The sequence below is a fragment of the Plodia interpunctella genome, chromosome 20 (assembly GCF_027563975.2).
Source record: "Plodia interpunctella isolate USDA-ARS_2022_Savannah chromosome 20, ilPloInte3.2, whole genome shotgun sequence".
Taxonomy (NCBI): Eukaryota; Metazoa; Arthropoda; class Insecta; order Lepidoptera; family Pyralidae; genus Plodia; species Plodia interpunctella.
Window position 1 is genome coordinate 8,225,650 of NC_071313.1, and position 22,836 is coordinate 8,248,485.

General features: G+C 37.3%; 1 protein-coding gene across 5 annotated transcripts in view; it reads left to right on the forward strand.

The window, feature by feature from the left end:
* Nucleotides 1-22,055, forward strand: part of LOC128678737 (prothoracicostatic peptides-like) — a 67,163-nt gene extending 45,108 nt beyond the window's left edge. The window contains exons 2-7 of one of the 5 annotated variants that reach the window (XM_053760489.1): nt 7,643-7,738; nt 10,523-11,038; nt 11,538-11,642; nt 13,174-13,282; nt 18,262-18,345; nt 21,511-22,055. In XM_053760489.1, coding sequence (XP_053616464.1) covers nt 7,643-7,738; nt 10,523-11,038; nt 11,538-11,642; nt 13,174-13,282; nt 18,262-18,345; nt 21,511-21,539 — 939 coding nt within the window. In that variant the 3' untranslated portion in view covers nt 21,540-22,055. The remainder of the gene's footprint in view (nt 1-7,642; nt 7,739-10,522; nt 11,039-11,537; nt 11,643-13,173; nt 13,283-18,261; nt 18,346-21,510) is intronic. The other 4 variants (XM_053760490.1, XM_053760491.1, XM_053760492.1 and 1 more) reach the window with 4 other exon arrangements.
* The last annotated feature ends 781 nt before the right edge of the window (nt 22,056-22,836 follow it).

Genomic DNA, 22,836 nt, shown 5'->3' on the forward strand with positions numbered 1-22,836 from the left:
AATAAACTGAAAGTGATCAAAATCACGCTAAAATTAACGTTATAATGAACGTAACTAATAGGATAGAAATGAAGGATTATTACCTGTTATCGAATGGTTTTTTGTGATTCTACTTTATTGTTTAATAAAAAAGATTATAGAAAATACGGCCACGATTGCATCTGTATTTTGCAAAACTTGTTTCATATATTTTCTTATTGGCTGATGTTTTTGTGTCCGAAATGATTGTACTAGAAGTATGTGGCAGATGGACTGTCGCATTCCACTCGCCCCAGTGTGAACGACGAACGTGTTCACAATTGTGTCACACACAGGTACTTCCCTACACATATAGGAAGCCGCGGAAATTACAAGGTGTTGAGGAGCATTGGTATGCATGATATACAGACAGCTGGCGGGAGGCATCCTGAGGTTTAGGAGAATAGGCGATCTTTTTTAACTTCAAGTTTAATGCGTACTTATCCGTTTAGGATATAACGGCCGTAGTGTTTTTAATGGCATAATTATTCTAATGTTCTTCTTCATAGTCGTATTCCTCATGGCTGAGGGTCGTGGTTATTACGTGGAATGAAACACAACAACTTTCTTGCCATTATTAATGGAGTAGTTTGCCATTCCCTTCTCCATTTCACACACAAGTTAATAAGAATCAACCAGTGTGCAGGTTTCCTCACGATGTTTTTCCTTCACCGGAAGCAAGTGCTAGTCGATGAAAACTACTATACATGAGTAAGATTGGTATACAAACTCATGTGGCACGAGTAGGATTCGAACCTGGGACTTTTCGATCCACAGGCGGTCGTCTTACACCACCACCGCTTCTCTACTATTGTTAGGTTACCCAATTAAAATATCGAACGACATATAACAGGGTGAAATAATATAATAAATATTCTGAAAGATGGGGAGGGCTCTGTCCAGCCGTGGGACATATACACAGACTATAGAAAAAAATATTCTTATACTTACGAAATACATTGATAAAAAAAGTATTATTATTGAATTCCGTTATTTCCGTGTTGAGGAAGGATTCGGGAAATCATTCAGAAGGAAAATATCTTCAAGTAAGTATTTATTATTATCCTATATTAATTTGTAGTTATACTATATTTAGATGAGCATTGTTTAAAAGAAGTTCGAACTTCCTACCAATTCCCGTTCAAACGAGTTAGTGAGATGGAAGGAGAGTTTAGCAAAATACAAAGAATCAAGTTTCGACTCCATCCACATCTGAAAGCATTGTCTTCATTTCAATCTAACTTGAGTTGTAAACAGAGCGGCGCCTTCTCCGCTCCAATGGCGCTTTTACGCGTGTGTTCATCTGTTCCCGCCAATAAGGGTTGCCAGAATTCGATATAAAATCCTAGTATTTTTTTAAATTGTATATATACAGATTTTGGTGCTACAAAAGGAATTGAAACATTGGGACTCAGTGTATAAGAATGAATAGAATCAATTATTCTCTTTAAAGGTGAATTTGCACCGAATAGCTTTGACGTTAACTTTAACCTGCGAAAAAAACGCAAAGTACGCCACTTTACATAACAATACACACACAATAACTTCAACGCGCACGCATAGGTACTATTTTATAGAACATTAAGGGGAAGCAAAGATGTCAAATGGACGGAAAATATATACGATGTCATATTTGTCACAAATCTATAGACTGGCAACCCTACCCGCGATCGCTCACACCGGTCCGGGAACAAGGTGTCTCCAACTTCGACAATGAGGTTACACGTTGATAGATTGAATCTGTTTACACTACACGAAGTCTAAGCCGCGACGCGACGCCGGATCAACGCACAATTAACAACTATCATACTATACAGTTCGATCTATACTTGCATTCTATAATCATATTTGTGTGTTTGTCCTTTTCGTATGTCAAAATGAAGCATTTGATTGAAGTTTTTTATAAATTCAAAGATGAACTCAATCTTTTGATGTGTAGATGGGAACTGGAGACTTACATAGACCACTATCATTGCCGTGGAAGAAGACGCTAGCAACAGCTAGCACAGTAATAAAGATTTTTATTTCTTTTCATATACGTGCAAATATTACCTGTGAATACTAAAAAAAGTTAGATTTCAAAATTTGTATTTATTACAATTTTTATGTATAAAACAAATAAACATTAAACGAAAGTAAGCGAAAAAAAAAGTTAACCAAAACTATAAGTTCAATTTGTACAGCATCAGTAATATAAATTAATTAACCAAGTTTTGACTTGATTACTGAACCGCTGTCAAAGAGACGTTAATCCAAAAAATATTTCCTCGTTTGATAGTAACTAATGACGAAAGTTATAGTCTTTTTAAAATCCTGAAACACAAAAACGAAGTAAACACTGGGGGCACAGCCAGTTAATTAAAAAAGGAAAGGAAAAATTAAGCACAAATATTTTTTCCGCCGAGATTAATTTGATGTTGTAGTCAATATTATGTTATCGGTAAATGGAAATATTCATATTTACTTAACTCCTTTATTTTCAATATTAAACACAATAAATAATAATTGTTCTTTGTATCGATATAACTAATTAATGTTCCAAATTACATCTTATTTATCATCTAGCGTGACGTTCCTTAAATCAATAAACACTTAACTCCCTTTTGAGCATATTTGAATCACTTTGAAGGGATCAATCGAGTTATAGACAAAGTTCAGTTCACGTAGTTATATAATCTGTGGTTTGGCACACCGCGATTGTAAAGACTAGTTTACACGAGTTTAGTAACGCGGTTAAGTTTAGTAAAGCTCTGTCTTGGATGAGATGAAATATAAAACTCAACATCTGTGTTGAGTTTTATATTTCATCTTATTGAATGAGCTACAATAAACATTGGTCGAACAGATTCGTGTTATTACGAGTATTAGCTGTTTCCCGCGACTGATAATCTGTCTTGTGTGTTTTCCATTGAAACTTTCTACCCCCATAATTGGCCCTAGAGTTAGCTTTTTTTTAAAGTAGCCGATAACATCAAATATTTCGTCATATCCAAGTTTAAAAATAATAAACGCATTTTATTTATTTTAAAGTTCAACATTTGACGAGAAAGCGTAATGGACAGACTGTTCCATTTATAACATTAGCATGGAATGGAAGTGAGTAAAGGAAAGCTACTCGTATCACGTAAACCAACGGTTAACCGACAAGTTTGCGTGTTACATCTAATATCGTTACGCTCTGTATCTCCTGACTTGTCCTCAATCCGACTGGATTGCGGCATTTACTTTCAGACCCTCTTTCATCTCGTAATCTGATTACTGTCGATTATATTGAGACGGAACGAAATTAATGTCGTCAAGCAAGTGTACTACGCGTGCCAATTGTCTGACAATGCTTAATCCACTTGTGAACATAAAAGCGAATGAATTTTCCAAATATTACTCGGCAAGTGAAAAATCTTTCGAAAGTTATACTTGTATCATTAAGATAAAAGTGTGCCATATTATGTCATATTCTTTGCAAGTGCATAGAGAATGATTTCGTTGACGCGTCGCGGTGCCTAGCCGCTTTTGTCGCTCACCTAGGGCGGCCCTCACGGAACCCACTCGCCATAACACTCGGAGATTCATCCTCCATTTTCCGCGCCACTCACTTTCATGTCTCTTTTTCCGCTGATTGATTTGACACAACACTTTGTTGGTTTGATTGTTTTTATTAAACTACGTGAAATATCGTATCTACGTGAACTTGTACACGCATATTTATTTATTTAATTTCCACGGAAACGAAGCTATAGCTATAGGAAAGAGAAGTTTAACTAGAATAGAAAGTTTACCTTCGAGGTTAATAAATGTTTTACTTTAAATTGTGTATGTGTGAACAAATATTTGATTTATTTTCAACAATTTTCAACAATATGTATTGTGAAACTGAACGTTGTTTACATATTAGGTTACGTTAGGAAAAATGGAGTGTACGTGTAAGTATTACTCATTCGGTAGGATTTGAACCTTAAGACCTTCGGGTCACCAAAGGCCATGATAGAAATGCCATTTCAAAGGTAAAGGTAAGTGAACGTGTGTTCATGTCTCTGGGGGCAGCGTGTGTCGTATTTATTACATGCGGTTTAACGTCCGAAGTGATTGTATAATAATGTTAATATGAAAGCTTTTATTCAAATTTAGTATCCTTGGCGCGTGTCTAAACGTGCGTCGCACCAGTAAACTTTGACGTTAACTTTAACCTGTGCAGAATAACGCAAAGTACATTTTATCTAAACGACATTATATCCCAATTCCAACTAATATTATAAATGCGAAAATAAGTTCGTTTGTTACCTCTTCACGCATTATCTACTGGGCCGATTGTTATGACATTTGGTACACGAGTAGAAAATAATACTTTTTATCCCGAAATTTCCACGGGAGCGAAGCCCCGGGGCGCAGCTAGTCTAGAATAACGTACACTATTTTTAATACCGAAATTCCCACTGGGCGGGACCTATGAGATTAAGCTTATTTAGAAGAAAAGCTCCAAAAGCTAAAATACGCAGTATTGATTTCAGATTAGCAGGCTCGGTTTGACAAGAAATTTATCTTTAAAACAGTTGGAGACACAAAAGTAAAACCAATTAAGTAAAATATGCATAATTTGACCCGCGTGTTAAATAACTTTGTTGTTAAAACGCTAAATAAACTATAACCGTCCAGCATTCTCAACAACTTTAAATCCTAAAGCACAGGGACCTTAACGATACTATCCATGTTATAGATACGAAAGCCAAAGTCAGTCTAGTGTCTGTCACACTTTCAGGGCGGAACCACTCTGCCAATTTTGATTAAAATTAGAATATTAAGAATATAAGATTTTTGAACAGTACAAAAGTTGTGCATATGCAAAATATACAGTCTTTTATATAACATTTTTCTAGTAGGTTTATTAATTTCACGATTGTGTATCTGTTTTTAACACCCGCATCAATTTCCCGATATCAAACGAGTGGAACAGTATTGAGACCTTATTTACGTGGGTGTGGGTCGAATGTCCGGCTCGAAGGACCAGCCTTTATGCGAGCCAAAGGTTTGCCTGGACTGTTTTTATATCGGAAACTGTTTTATTGCCAACAGATATACTTGGAATATAATGTTAGATACATTCAGTCAAGACACGTGTGTCTTGACTGAATGTATCGAACAGGTAATGAATGTATCTAAGGTTACTCGTGAGTAACCTTTAATTTTTAGGGTTCCGTACCCCAAAGAGTAAAACTGGACCGGTGTCCGTCCGACTGTCTGTCCTCATGAACCTAAAGAAATATTTAGCCCCCTAACAACTAACACGATTTTTTTGTTCATTTTTACTCAATATTGATTACGGTAACCGGTAGACGCTTGAAATATTCACAGATTAAGTATTTCACATAATAACTTTAAAAATAAAGAATGACAGTAAAATCTATCAGTATAAGTGGCTCTCCCAGCTCACAGGCGGCGTCTCAGCCATTCATAATAAATTAGACTCAACAAAATATTAAGGCTTAATAGTATTCCTAAAGGTCTATTTAACTCATACCTAATCATTCTGTAAAGAATTCAAAAGAAAATTCCTTCAAATTGGTTATTCCTAAACATGTTAAGTCGCAATATTTTAAACGATTCGGAACCTAAGTGCAATGTTCTAAGACATGAACTTAATGTTTTTTAATACCAAACTACTATTGTTTCTTTTTTGTTTTTATGACCGGCCACTAATACAATTAAATTAAAAAAAATATAGATCAACGCAAGCACAGTCGACAGATTGGAACTGAAAAAATAAATAGTGCTTATTCGTCAATCAATACGTCGTGTTTTGTCCCGCCGAGCGACTGATTGCGGGCGACGACAGGCGATTGATAGTTCCGTGTTTTAATCAACAGAAAATGATGAAGATCTTCTAGGGCGGGAACTCTGTAGACTTATTTCTTAAACATGTATGCTGCTAAGTTTTAATATTTCAAATATTTATTTTACCATTTGGTACAGGCATTCTTGCTTTTTTAGTAGTCATTTTTAATAATTATTATATTTAGTTAGTTTATATATTTTAACTAGTCTTGGTATTGTTAAGAACATAAATAACTTAAGTTTTTTTTTATTAAATAAGTTGTACTTACAAAAGTAAATAAGTATTACGAGTATACGATCCACGAACGGATACAATGGACGAAGTACAAAATAATTACATGCGATAAACAGATATTCGAACCAAAACACTGTTTATTCAAGAAACCGTTGATTTGTCGCCTTTTTATAAAGAAAATAATATAAAAATCGACATGATAGGGACAAAAATAACATTTCCCTGCGAACTATGCCGCAGCTCCCACAAATAGGCCGGGTGCGCCGTGACCGCGCCCCCGTCACCTGACATTTGCGGCGAGTACACCCCAACTATTTTAGTTTTAAGTATGACACTTACGTACACAACCTTATGTTTTATATGTGTACGTTATCCCCTCAGTTACCCGTTACCTGATCAGCTATCAGCTTCTACAGTAATATAATGCGAAAGACTGCCTTTTCTTATTTCTTAATTATTATTTATGAAATGTTTACAAATCCGGTGTTAGAATATCCTTTTAAGCAAATATATTCTTGTGTCAGGAAGCTCTTAAATAGCTTAGCATTCTTCTACATGTTATACATATAATAAAACAAAGTCGTGTGTCGTGTACAGTAGTCTGTCTGTTCGCGATAAATAAAAAAAAGAAAACTTAAATTTATGGAACAAAATGATGACTTTTTATTAAGTCTACGAAGCCGGACTACAGTCTACTATCTTGCGCAAATGTCACGTGCATGATGCGAGGCTCGAGAACCCTTATGCCTATGGGAAAAATCTACAATTTATAGCCCTTTCCCATGATTAACTTTTAGAAACTGCGCAGGTAGAGAAGCAACTGGCACATTCTATGTTTTTATTTTGCAAGACATGGAAAACATATATTTTATACAAAAGTAATGCCTGCCTTGGTTTTCCTGTTCGATCGTGCGCATCGTAATTTCTTTTAGTAATACTTCGGCCGCAGTCCCCGCGGACCTCGGCCGCACAGCAATGGCAGAAGAGGACATTTATTTATTCAAACTTTATTTACTAAACTTGCAGAAAGACTCGCTACCAGTATTTTAGGAAAATCCATCAGAAAGAACGAGGAAAGCTCATATTTTCTATAAGTGTTTATTCTAGGTTTATCTTTAGTTTATTGTGTTAGGATTTGTACGTGCTTTCGTGCAATAATATAATATGAAAATACGATTTATCGACCTGTTTCTGTGTATGAATCTCAATTCTACTAATAACACCGGCATACAAGTAAAAGTATCTTTCCAATTTCACGACTCATACATTTATATCATAAGGGATAAAACGTGATACTGTACCTACTGTTTTTAAAAAAATATGTGGCGTGTGGCTCTAAAACAGGACCGCTACATATCATCTCTGGAACTCTTCGGACGCGTCTAACGGACACATAGCCTTAGCAGCTGAAAGGCAACAATAGTATTCCTGAAGAGAATTGATGTCTGCCGGCCAGTTGTAAAATCACAGCCGAATATTATTTTAGTTTTAGTAGCCTAAAGGTAGGCTACGCCCCGAATGTAAACTTAAACATGATTAACAAAATATCTGTTATTGTTTCAGATGCGTTGCTGCGTCGCTGCGCTATGGCTTTCGGCTCTGACGACCCTGGCGGTGGCAGCCAGTGAGGAGGCCAGCCACGAGCCGGCGGCTGTTCAGGTAATATAGCGGGGTTCACGACAAGCAGGCGGCCGGTCGTTAAATCACAGTCGAATCTTCGAATATATACTACTCTGGTTCAGTGAATCCAAAGTAGATCTTGGCCTCCGAAACGAGGCGCCGTCTTCTGTTCTGAGTTATGGTTTAAAAATAAAAGGCATATGATGAAATCAAATTCAAAAAATAAATAATTTGACACCAAGATTAATACACTCGATAAAAAAACGCGGGCATATCGTTCCGGAGGACATCAGGGCACCACAGACGAGATTGCACTAAAAACGTAAGAATGAGAAATAGATTTGGAAATGTTCCCTCTCCCTCCCCGAGTGTTCTAGGCGCCCATAGGAAGCGGTGACCACTTCCCATCAGGTAGGCCGCATGACTATTTACTTGCTCAGTATACAACTTTTGCCATCATATATCCAGGTAAATGCCACTCAGCCTCAACGGAAACATCATTAACCCATTAATTGCTATTCGGTGCACTAATGTTATACTCGCTTTGATACAAATGGATACAATATAGGCTAATCAATCCAGTAATGTATCTCATCTTCAGCTAATATCAGATTATCTTCAAGTCACCTAAAGGCATCCAATGAGTTTTATCCACATCTAATACACGCCAGAGTCCTTGATTGTCTTTTACAAACCGCGCGGGAGGAGAAGCGGCTGATATTCTATGATTTTATTTCGCTCCCAGTCCAACACACATGTGGATACAAATCACTTTTCTACATTTCTTTGTTTTTAATCATAAATCAAAATGTTTCAAGTTTATCTGACTATCTGTTTGTTAACATTTTACCTACAACAAAATCATTGCATTTGATGCAGTTTCAGATGCTATTTACTTTCTTTAACTTGCTTTTTTTTACATTTTAACCGCTTTCAAAGAATAAAATGCGGAAACACAATAGTGGAACTCGGTAATGGTCAGACGAAGCTCTTTGCGTATGTATTGTGGAGGGAAGTTTGTGAAAAACGCGGGAAAACTTAGAAAAACGCCTTTTAACGGAGCGGGGCGGGGTCTCACTCACAGCAAGCCAATAAATCGCTTATAATGAAATAGTACAGTAGTTCGATGTCCAATCCTATAAGTTAATAAATGAATTAATTAGACCGGTTAGTCTATTATTATTATTTCCTTGTCATCACATAGCAACGCGTAGAAACTTATTGATGAAACTACTCAAATGCAATCATATGTGATCTGATTTTACATAATATACAATATTGTTTCCCGTGAATAAAAGCCATTTTTTTTATTATCTGAGCGTATTCCCAGCTTTTCCTCAGCGATAGAGCGTTCGAGCCCAGGATCACTTTTCCTACTTTTTCTCCTCTACTTTGCACGGACTTCGGATACTTGGTTATCAGACCATTAGCAATTATATCAATCCTTGACGGCATCAAACGCGGCATAGCCAGACATTTATTTCTTACGTAATAAAACGTACTTAGATTTAGTTCTTTTAATTGAATTATTCTATACTTCCATGTACATTTAAGTAACTAATTTTAAGTTCTTGTTGTGGTCGCTAGCAATGCGGCCTCGCCCCCCGCGCCCCCCGCCCGGGGCAGCGCACAATTAACATTCTAAGAGGAAACAAACGCTTTAATAGAATAACAAAGATTTCTGCCCAGTCACGCGGCAATAATGCAGCTGGCTGGAGTGTACGTCACCGGACGGTCACCGGACAGCGACCGAACCGTACCGGACGGAGACCGGACGCATGGCATGGCTTACCTTGCTCACGAAATGATATTTGTATTTATTTACTTATTCGCAAACAAAAATATTGTGTTCGAATCATGTAAAAAGAATTAAAATAAAATAGTTAAAATTAATACCAGTACCAATATTTTATCAAAAGAAGAGTCCTTATTTCTATAACCATAAGGCCTTTTGAAATGTTAAAATGATAAGGCAAGCACAGACATAAGAACATTACATGGTTTACGTTCTCAATGCACATCATAATAAGGTAAAGTAAGGAATTGTATGCAAAATGAGTGAATGAAATCGTATTGGCGTATTGTTTTTCCTTTGCCAATTTTCATTTGTTAATTGTAATGTTCTTATATTTGTGAAGACAAACATCGAAATTAAAGTCAATCAAATTCAGAAATACGGTCTTACTACAAAAATACTCCAATAATTTGTAACACTTCCCAAACACGTTATCCTTCCATTTTTAGATGGCAATCATTTGCCTCGAACAGAAATATATTTTTTCATGTTTCTTATTAAACTATATAGTCGCTAAACTCATCCCGTCCTCTGCGTATAGCAAGTTCAAACTTAGCAACTACATGAATAATTCAGTTTTTTTTATTCAGCTTTCAAGCCAATCAAAGCGTATTTGTGAACATTTCATGTGTCGGGATTGTCAGCCGCAGACATCCATCAGCTGTTATCCTTGAAGTTTGTTACATTTTGTCAGCAGATTCAAATACAGACTTTTGTTTTTTGCTTATTTCGACATTTCTGAAATGTGACTCTGTGTTTTTGGTTTTAATATATTACTTTCTCAATTGAATAAACAAATGTTTTCTCCTTAGATGAGTAAAATATTCGCTCTTTTTGAGAGTCATCTAATAGGCGCGATTGGCCTACAACTGACACTAAGCATTTATACTATCTCAATTCGCCCCAATAAGTTGACACGTTTAAAATATACTTTTAGTCTTCGAATCTATGCGGCGATACTCTGTCTAACCCGTAAAGAAGACAAGAGGTATATTTTATTTAACTAAATTCAAAACTTTTGTTCACAGCCTGACAACGACGTGGAACTAACAGACGAGGAGAAGCGAGCGTGGTCCAGTCTACACGGCGGCTGGGGCAAACGGGGATGGCAAGATTTAAACTCCGCCTGGGGTAAGAGAGCCTGGGAGGACCTCAACTCGGCGTGGGGCAAGAGGGGTTGGCAAGACCTCAACTCAGCGTGGGGCAAGAGAGGATGGCAGGACCTGAACTCCGCGTGGGGTAAAAGAGGATGGCAAGATCTGAATTCTGCGTGGGGCAAGCGCGCGTGGAGCGATCTTTCTCAAACGCCTTGGGGCAAAAGGGGTTGGAATGATATGAGCTCGGCCTGGGGCAAGAGGGGTTGGAATGACATGAATGCAGCGTGGGGCAAAAGGGGTTGGAATGACATGAATGCGGCGTGGGGCAAAAGGGGTTGGAATGACATGAATGCGGCGTGGGGCAAAAGGGGTTGGAATGACATGAATGCAGCGTGGGGCAAAAGGGGATGGAATGATATGAGTTCGGCGTGGGGAAAGCGTGCACCGGTAAATATTGCATACTTTAATTATCTGGTAAATAAGGCAAAGCGGTGCGGAGTGCTTAGAATATATTATTTAAAAATTTTGCGTACGCGAAGTGAAAACCGTTGTACCTTGTTATTAAGATTATCTATTTTCAATACATAATTACATGTACATCTGCATTAAGCATATAAACAAAATGCACGTTTTAAGCAATCATAAAAATCATCATCTCACGCTCATTCTCCGTCCGCTCTGCCTCATACAGGCTGATGTTAAGTCTAGCTTTAGTAATATCAAAACTAATGTGATCAAACGTTCAATTTGAAAGGAAACTTTAAACCGTTGCCGGTGTACCCTGGGATCAAAATAGAATATTAGTTTCTTTTTATTACCATATATTTTCTCACAACTTCAAAAAACTATGTGATGAAAAAAGGTCATCTACAAAAAATCCGTAAATCTTCCGCTTTGACGCAAAAACATATGGTCACATTAGACAAACCGCTTGTCTGCTTGGTAGGAGAAGTGGGCTAACTTCCACGGCTCGTGGGGCAAGAGATCGGGCCCTGAGACCGACTACGAGGACCTGGAAGCTGTTATTGGACAACTGGTCCCGTCACAACAGGTATATTTGATGATTTGTTCGACATTAGCACGTGTGTTGCATGACAACTTCCTATCTCGCGTGTTTCCTGTTGCATTCGGAACTGTGACGACGCAAAGCCTTCTTCTTCTTTATGTGCCGACTCATTACTGAATGTTGGCCGTCAGCTCCTTAACATTCGTCTTATCCAGAGATAGTCTGAATAATTGTTCGACTATATTGTCCACTGGCTGATGTTTTTGAGCCAAGACATCTAACGTCCTCCTACTGTTTGCTTTCCGCAAAGCCTGGGGGCAGCGGAAAAACAAACCTTTGAAAGATTCAACATAAGTGAGTAGCATCCACTAGAACATGGAGTGGACCAGGGGAATCTCACGCCGACAGGGTAGCTCTCTCCGAGCGCTTTCCGATTCTTCCTTAGCCTTGGAGCGTTGTAGTTTTGGGACAGATTTCCTATTTTTCTTCTCCACTTCGCACTTACTTCGGCATCGAACGCATAGACGCGTGTTGCATGACAGCATGGAATGGTACGTATGTTCGATGTGATGTATTTTAAGATAGTTATCTTTAACGTGTAGTTATCTTGTTGATTGTTTTACTGTATTTTTTTTTTCATTAAAATCATTTTTTTATTATCTTTACATAAAATAATGAACAAGTAATAATTAATCGAAGAATTTAACTGTACTTAACTTTTTTTTTGTTTTGTTGCAAAAGAAATCCAAAGCCGCATCTGGTCAATTCCCCGTGATTGTGACAATTTCAAAGGGATTCATAAGGCGTGTGGGACACAGGGCAGCCCAGACACACCCTTTTCCCTGGAGAAATTCTCCGCGTAATGGATACAGCATACGGCCTTAATAGGATTTAGATTACAGAAGCCCGACTGCAGCGAAACGACGAATTAAAAGCTTTTAAATGCACGAACAAGAAATAATAATGATAAGCCCTTATGGCATGATAGGGACCAACAAAAAATTATTTTCTTTCGGCATTTTTTCTCACCAATGGTAATTCCGAAATGCTAGTACCACAAAGCCTCTGAGCCTCGAATGCCTCGTGTAGCTGTGTGGTGGGGTTATATATATTACAGGTTACTAGCCCATCGCCCATGAGAAGAATATCCAATTTACAACCCTCAAGATAGATGATAATCTCTGTCCGGTCTAAGCGTGCTATCGGTCGTTCAATTTTGTATAGTCGGTATGATTCTAAGACCAGGAAATGCTGTTGTTGCCTTATTATTAGACAATGATTTGGCATGCTTCCCTCGATGCTGTAAATAATTAAATGCATGTTTTGTTTTCCTTTTGTGGATCAAAATACTTATATCCGTTTTGTTTCTACCTCTAGCGGGTATCCTCAACTAATTATAGTTTAAGTTAGTTTGTTACCTCTCTATGATCTTTTTTCAACTTCCTTGAAACGTTACATTCGATCGTACTAATGTTCTTAGTTCAAAGTACGAAAAGTACAGTTCCCGTGGGAATTTAACGCGGGAAAATACACGGTCCAAATCTAGTATCTTAGTAATTTTTCTATTTTTCTTCAGGTGGACAGCGTGGAACAAGAGGCGATTGACGTGCCCGAGAAGAAAGCGTGGCAGACGCTCCACGGCGCGTGGGGCAAGAGGCCTGTCAAGCCGGCCAACTACAATAGCGGTAATGGACACTAAACATATAGTTATAATCGCTTTCCTCTGTCAGGTTTACAATCTTTTCTCATCTTGATGTTCAAATGTTGACCATCATCTTTTTAATAAAAAATCATGTAAACAAATCAAAGTCCCGCTCTTTTGTGTAGAATAAAAAGTAGGACGATTTCAATATTATATTCGTAAAATTATCCTTATATTAAATAAATAATGGTTTAATACGCTCAACTATTGCTACGGATGGCGTTCTTTTAGTTTATATTAGACCAGAATGTAGACATACAATCCTGCAACTTAAAAACATTCTGCAGCTTAAACTGCAACGCAAGAACAAACTGATTTTCATTTTCTCCCGAATCATTCGATATTCAAATTTCTCGTCGAACTGGTTGTCGGTGAGTCGAACATTCCATAACAGGGTCTATAAAAACGTAAACGTGAAAATGTAGCTTATTCCCTCTAACATTAGATAGACACCTTTTGTCTAGTTCATTCATTATCATCCTTCCCTATCCAAACTAGTTACCTCTAATGAAATTACTCATCCTAGCGTTGAACTAGCCATCTTGAACTTGTAAGTCTTCAATATAATTGTATGTCTTAGCACTAAAATATACGTTTAAGTAATTCAATAATTCACATAATTTGAATCAACTCCATTTTTATTGGTCTCACTTTTGGGACCCACCTCTCTCATAGATGGAGAGTGGGCCATGACATGACCCACCGCGCTGGCCCAACCACTGAAAATACAGCTACAATTAAACAGCTCAAATTCGTACATTTATTATCATGACCAACCAGTGCGAAATTAAAAAAAAATATATAGACACAATGTCACGTGGTTCACAGGGTAGACAGAGTCAAAGAGTCGCGAGAACCGAGATCCAAGCTTAGCTTAACTTATTGGTGAAGTGTGAGTGGTGAGGTAATAAATAAAAAAGTTAAAATAGTAATAATAACAAACTAGGTTCTCAGCGGAGGCCGCGGATAAAATCTAAACAATGTACTATTCAACCTCTTCTATGGTTACTATGTCCTGTGTCTTGGAAGTCGGTGGTAGACAACCCGGTTCCTGGAAACATCGACTGAATCCATCGCGATGTCAATTTGTATCGATTGCAGCGAGCGCCGTAACATCTGGGGCAGTGGCTCTAAAAGATCTGAATCGCGACAAAACTTAATATAATTGTAACAATTTTAACGGTCAATTTTTTAGTAAACAAATCTATTTAACAAATATTATTGAAGTACTTTATTATAACTAATTCGTAGTGGATTTATTTAACTAATTGATTGACTGATTGATTGACCCCGCACCCTGCGGCACGCTCAACTTAGTCTTCGAGTTGATTACAGAAACCTGTATCATCCAGCTATATTAGTGCACCGGTGTGAAGAAAAAACTTTCAACTAATTTCAGATAATACAAATTAACTAGCGGCACGCCCCAGCTTCGCGCTGGTAAAACCATCGGCCGGCTGTTCCAAATTAAAAAAAACTGGAACAAAAAATATATTAAAAAAACTTCTCAAATAATGGAACCCTACTCTTTGAGAACCGCTGTGCGAAGTAAAGCGATTTGTCTCCGGACGGCACCGATTCAATGTTCCGGACACTAATGGCTGCGTTGAGTTCGACACGACGATTGTCTAGTTAAAGAATAGTGCAACTTTGACACTCACGTCCAGGTATTGGCACTTAACGTACAAAGATTGGCACTAAAAGTTGATTCTATTTTTAAACTCTTATTATTGATTTTAGAGAGAGTGTGTGTTATAAATAGAACAGGTGGTGTTTGATGTTTCAAGTCGCCTAAAGGCATCTGACATAACATTTATTACGACTAGAGATAATTTATTTTTCTTGCGCTGATACAAACAAAGCTCAGATTAAACGGATCCTATTTCCGACAACTCTAGAGGTATAGCCCTACTCCTTAGAGTCCTGAGTTACCTTTAGAGTCTAGTCAGGTAATTCAAATGGTAGAACCGCGGTGGGCACCAGGACGCGCTCCGTTCCTACTTAGACCCTTCATCGATCATCAGTAACGAACATCCAATGCCTAGGCTCAACACACGTGTCGTATACAGCGTTACTGGTATCAAACCTCCTAAAGATTACTTGGGTACATCAAAACAAGCAATTTTTATTCTACGACTATGTAATAGCCAAGCAACACGAGACAGTACAGTAGCGTTACGTAGCGGAATCGAACATAGAGTTAACGTTTTATAGAAACGACATGAAAACTAAAAAAAGGATTTTTTTTTTCTATTTAGACAAAAGTCGTAGAACAAAAGATGTTAGTCTCTATGTACCATATGCGCCTTTGGAAGGTTATGCGTTACATACCAGTAACCCTGTATATGCCACAACCATCTGGAAATTAGCCATTTAATTGAAAGGCCAGCTATACGGACATTAAATTAATTTAACCTGATGGATGCGATATGTATGTAAATGGTCACGTGTAACTGTAATGTGTTGTGTTACCAAGTGTTATGGAAGCAAGAAGCGGTCGATTAGAAAAACTTCATTAATCAATATTTATGTATCAATTAAATGAGTTAAATCTAAAAAAGCACGGGTATATATGGCGCCTCGCTTTAGATTAAAATATCTTTATTTATTCCGATTGATGGATGAAATTGGTATTAATTTGATTGATTTATTTATGTTTTATGTTTACAAGTTTATTGCCGAATCGCTGATAAATTAACTCCGGAATTTGATGAGTTCGACGTGATTGGATTGGTTGTTTAATTTATACATTTAATTTAGTGTTCCATTGTTATTTTGCTGTTCCCAATATAATTATAAGGAATACCTTACCTGCCAATGTTGTACAACTAATCTATAGTAATATTATAAATGCGATAGGCTGTCTGTCTGTTACATACGCTTCACAGTTAATCCGCTGAACCAATTTAGTTAAAAACCAGAGTTCTTACAGGCTACGTTTATAGGCGTATTTTTTATTCCAATCCCAACTAATACTATAAATGCGAAAGTAAGTTTGTTTTTTACCTCTTCACGCAGGTCGAAAATAACCTGGAACAACACATAGGGTACTTTTTATCCCGAAATTCCCACGGGAGCGAAGCACCGAGGCTCAGCAAGTTCGACACAATGTCGCCGACAACAGCGTAGTTCATATACCGGCGACACACAATCGCTGAACTCGGACAGACGTCGACGCGAATACATTAACATTGCCTAGTTTGTATGGAAGTTTTATTTACCGCAATGAAAAACCAGCAATGTATACCGAATCAGCCAAAGTTTGGCGAGCTGTGTCGCGATGATATACAGCCGGCATTAAACAGGAAGAAGTGTAAATTTGTGGCAGGCAAGCCGAGATTAAATAATAACTAGCCCTCGTTTTAAATTGAATATCTTTTCAATATGGCGGCGTCCCCGTCTCCGCTCATTTGAACGATCCTCGAGGGTATTTTCACAATATTTTAAACATTTACAGGTTATCATTTTTGGATTCCGGAATTCTTTATAAATATAGCGTGCAGACAGAATAGATTGAATATTATATATAGTTATTTAGAATTAAACTTATTGAAATAAAAATCGACTAGTTCGTTGTTGAAATAACATATTTTTAACAATTAGCTATTTTACGGTTGCATTTCCACACTGAACATCGAATGGCATTCAGCGCGGACACTAAACCACTTCGCATAAGACTCGTGTATTTTTTAAACTTTTTCGCAGAACGAAAACGGAACGTGTCAAAGTAGACAATTTCTTTTCACTGTGATTATAGTGATGAGACGTTCTAAGCATCTTATGGAACCGCGACAAATCCTGCACACTGGTTGCTATTTAGGTCACATTATATACTATATGTACTGTATATGTGTTCACTAGTATGTGTAACACGACTTTCCACTAGGTGGCGGTAGTCACAAAAGCCATGTCAGGTACCTTTAGGCGACTTGAATAAAATCTAATACCAGTGTTAGCAATAACACACTTGATAAACAAGTTAGGACATTTCATTTTTTCGTTGACGTTTCAATGTAGTTACCTCCGTCGAGATCGCAACCTGGTTGTAAGTGGTATTGAAACGTCAACCGTAATAAAATGAACAGTAAATTTCATCATCGCCGAATTTATTTGCAAAACTTTGTCTTTATCGAATGATAATCGCTCACGTATTCAGTTCAATTGAAATCGGTAACCACGCCGCGATACGCAAAAACAAAAGAGCCTATTCCTATACAACACGTGACTGCATTACAATACAATACGACACGCGGATTGATAAAATGATATTTTCACCCTTAACCCAATGAGATAAAGGTGGCAGATAATTTTCAATCGGGAAGTATCAAAAGTATCACAGGTGTGCGAGTAAAATCATTAAATTGCTCAAAGGATCGTAGAAAAGAGATCTCTTGAGCGTTTGACATTTCAAACATAGTCCAAGATCTCACTGCGTGCTTTTACGTTCCTTCAAGAAGCTTGACATTTCAACGTTGCAATATATAATTTAATTTTGTTTCCTTTTCGGCCTGTTTTAAAAATAACTATCGGAAAAACTAATGAATTGAAATCAAATATTAAGTCAATTTGCAATAGCTATTGAAATGAATCAATTTATTTCATCGTGTGCAATAGGAAGTACGTTGTGCGAATAGTTAGTCAAGTAAATAACAAATTTTAGTAGAAATTTAAATCATGTTTTCAAAGCTGAAAAAACTGAAACTATTCAAATTAACAAAAAACAATAAAATGCTCTATTTTGCAAATAGCTGAGGCCTAACAACTCAATATATTTTCTAGATTCTAAATTATTCCGTAGCAAATACACCATAAGTGTATCGCAAATATCACCATAAGTATATAATGTAATCCGTTTACACGTTCAAGAAATTGTTACAAGTTGTTTGTCTTCAAAAGTCAAAACCGATTGGAACGCAAAAAGTGCATTCAGATCTTAGACTAAAACAAACATGGCGTCAACAGGAGCGTATTACTGGAAGCGCGAGCCCGGCTGGACGAACCTCCGGGGCATGTGGGGAAAACGCGCGGCGGCAGACGCGGAACACGGTACTACGCAGTCTGGGAGCTTACGGGCTTGTTTTTAGCCAGATATGTGCTAGGAATTTTTCGATGAATGGTCGCTTTACTGTCAGATGTACTACAGACTGCAGATTGTACTACAAATGTAATACATATAAAAAATTCGTGACTTTTTCCTTAACGTGCCTAATGTTATAGTAACAAATATTTAGGTTTTCATTGTAATTTTGTTAGTGGTAACACTGTTATATATTTTACTGTCTTCCGTTTTTGACCGCAACAAACCATTTACTTTTTATGAAACTTTATTCCCGTAAAAAGAAAAAGCCAAAAGCGTTTGTTGTTGTGTAACGTTTTTTAACCACGAAATGACCTCTTATAGTGGCGACCTATTTGACGTCTGGCGATCAGTACATACCGATGGAGGCGCATCCTTGCACAACTCTGGCCAAAAACTGCTTATCAAATGGAGTTTGCACCACGAAAAATTTGTCCCAGATTTAAGCTGAGTGTTATTTAACTAGATTAACTTTTAACAATGACACCGGTTGCAACTTCAGTGCTGTATGCAAGGTACTTGCCAATATTAAATATAAGAAATAATGAATACTATTGAATTATGTGTTTTTAATTTCTAAAATCAGTTGATGGCGCGAACTCCATAAAATATAAGCTCCGTAAATCACACTTGTTGGGCACAATATTCTTTCTGATCTCCTCTTAGCACTCCCTCTCAGTAGATTCTAGTAGCTTTCTACACCACTCCACTCTCTTCTTACTTTTCACCTTCTACATACTCTCTTTCTATCTCTATCTCCTTTTCAATGTTTGATGTTTAGTAACAATGTAAGTGAATTGTGTATCGTGTATATACTATTAGATATAATCAATTTTATGGTTCGGAGGCGACAGCATTCCCAAAGATGGTTAACGTCAGGTAGGCGACCAGTCGTAAATCTTCAAGATTTAAAGAGTTTGCGACGAAGTGCGTCGCAAACTCTTCAAATTTTGAAGATTTTTAAAGATAAGATGACCATGTCTTGTCACCATAATCTGTTTGTGTGAATATCAGTTTATAGGGCAGCGACATCTAATTTTCTTAGAGGAAGAAATCGTAAAATCATACATTGATATATTCTTATTCGTTAAGTAGCCACCAATATAGTGTAACCCTCCTAATGTAACCCCTATGTCCTAGGCGTTAAAATAGGAATTATTATTTTACAAAATCGGATGCTAAAATTAATTAAGTCTTTGTCAAAGTTTATTCAGAAAGTAATCGAACACTCCTGGAATTATTATTGAATCCGTTTTTCAATTTAACGTTGTAAAATTTAAAAAGCAACGCTTTCCACAAAAAGGAATACATACACGTGTAGTGTTTGATATAAAAAATATGTGTCTGATACAAAAATAGAGCCGCTCCGGGCATGTGAAGTCGAGGTCAGTAGACCGTGTGAACGGCGGCCGGTCACTGCCTTCCTGAGCCTTCCACACGGAAGTGATCGATGTAGGGAATAAAACTAGGCTGAATAAAACAAAATGCGCCCTTTTTTGGTATTCAATGACATTGTAAAGAGAAGCATTGATTTAGAAAAGAAATGAACAGTCCACAAAGGATTTCCAACGAGGCAGTACTGCTAAGGATAACCTCATCCTTTGGTAAATCAGTTCTTACGTGATACCCATAGAAATTGTTAAGTGCTTTTGGTTCAAACATGACACGGAATTGACTTTTTCATTAAGTAATTGTTTTTGTGTGATACCTTACATTATCAGTAAAGTGTATACTGTATATGTGTTAAAACTAACTCAGACAATGTCGTTTACATCGAAATAATAATTTCGTTTAATATCGATTGCCTTCCGGAACTCAATGTTATTATGATTGCCAAATACAGATTCATTTTGAAAGACTTCCCGCCTTATTAATTAAAAGAATTACTTCATTAAAAAATATATATTTTCAAAATCAAATGAAAGAGCAAAGAAATAACAGCAGCGAAATGTATCGAAATATACGCGAAATATGGCTATACAACTTGTTCAATAAGTTGACTTGGTTCATTGCTAACTTTACCGAGTAAACTACCTAAACACGAGGCTCCGTAGCCGGTAGAAAAAGACCCCATGAGAGCTCGGTCTCAATTCGATTGTTAATATTGTTTTCTGTAGGATGGATAAGATTTGTCAAATTCAAATATTTTTTTGTAATACCTAGGTATTACAACAAAATTATACCTAGATATTGCATTAGAAAATATAAACCTGAAGTAGTGAAGATTCGTTTAAGATTTTACAACCGGATAATGCCTGTCACCAACCTTCCTTGGGAATGCCATTGTTACCGAGACTATGTGTCTCTTAGTTGGCTCGTACGACATTCACAGGATATGGAGTGGTTCTACTTTAGGGCAGAACCACACGCCAAAGAGCTGAGATATTTTAAGAAAAAATTCAAGACGTCAACGAAATATGGACGCTTTTGCAGTGCTATTAGATTTCGTATGACTATTATTCAAGAGTGAACCTTCTGTCGTTAGAACTATTAGTTATTCTATGTAATTGTACGAAGTTCAGTATATTTAATAATGAAACGCGTAAAGCGGGTAATTACGGCAGCGTGGCGGCTGTACGGATTTAAAGTTTCTGAGCTCCGAGCGAGCAAACAGACTTACAACTTCTGATTCCGAGTTAATCACGCGAACAGCCGCTTTGTACCTCGTGCCTCGTTTGTTTCAGATTAGAACTAAGCTATTACAATCGGCATAGTGCGAGTTTTTGTTAGTAACCGCAAACCTCTAACTCTAATGCAGATAAATGTGAGAACAAAACTACTGGGACTGTTTTGATCACATAAAATCAGCGGCAAATTAACGTTTAATACCAAATTAATGCTAAGCCTTCAAATTAAATAAAAGGCTTCAAAAATTATAATAGACTATATATATATATAGTCAAAAAATTTAAAGAAAAGTAATTTGGTTTTTACTGGAATAGATATTAAAGAGTGTAATATATTTCAATTCATTGTTAATTCACTTTGCACTGATGTGGAATTGTTTACCTGTATATAGCGTACCTAACTATGTAATTTGTTGTTGAATGTTTTGAGATTTTTAAATTGACTTAAACTAAGTAATCAAGGAAGGAAATTTTTAATGTGTTACTAATATGCTTGTTTGTGTACAGAAGGCAGCCCAGCACGAGACGAGCCTTAAACCCACGACTGCGACCAGAAACCACAACCGTCATATCTTAGGTGCCATCTGTCGTCCGCCCCCGCAACTATTATATTAAGTGCTGCCATCTCTTGTCCACTCCCGCAACTCCTACTAAATCCTACTAAACGATACTGCGCGCAACTCGTCCCACTTCCAACCAGTGGAATGACTTGCAAACTCGAGCGGTATGAGTTCCTATAATCTCATCTATTAAAAAACAAATACGCATAGATTGATTGTATACAAAAATTTTCTATTTCACGTACAAATATCTGATCTAACTATGTCACCTTCTAGACTTTAAATTAAATTACTTAGTCTAAGACAATGATTATTTTTATGGTATTTGTAATACGTTAGGGTTACGTGTGGGCCGGTGTAACTATGTATTGTAATGCTAGTTAGTTGAATTAATTAATAATGATAAATTAATTGTATTTTACTAGTAACGTTGATGTAAATTATAACGGCCTCGCGGCGATGTTTGTCAAATAAAAGTTTATTCGGAAGCTACGATGGTTTTCTTTTCACTACCATGTCATGCGTCACCATTAACAGTGTAGGCAATGTGGCGGGAGCTAACTGGTGTCATTTGTGACCCAAAAATGCAGGTAAGGCTGGAAGGTCAGGTCTACTTGGCGATTATAAGACATCATTTAGTACGGCAACGAAGTGTCAACAATGCTTGAGCCACACAAGAGAGAGTCACTGCCGCTTCCGCCTGGCCCTGGCAGATATGGGGCATATCCAAGAAGGCATTGGCTTGATGATGTCAAGCATCATATGCGCGCCAATGGTCTGACAACTAAGGATGCCGATGACCCCGCGAAGTGGAGGAGAACAAGTAAGAAAGCAGACCCTCTATATTGGCAGAAAAAACTGGCAAAGTGTAATATTATCATTCGACGACCTCTATGGCGTAGTGGTCCTCATGCGAGACGGCTACACTGGAGGTTTCGGGTTCGATCCCCGATCAGATCAAAATGGAAGATGATTTCTGCTTATATAAGGTCTCTTTCTCTGAAAAAGCTGGTAAAATCCGAGAAAATAAACGATATATATCGAGCTCGATTTCTATCTTTTATAGTGTTATTTACGCCAATTATGTTAGGTACTTTGAATTCAGAACACCATGTACCTATCCTAAATCTCTAAAGTCTTACGGCGAATCGACTCGATGGTGAGATATAAATACTCGCACGGGAATTGCACATGACGGCCGTGTATTTATGAGTCTGACATGCGATGACCGTGCGAAGTGGAGACGAAAATCTCGGCGGCCTCGGCTGAGGAG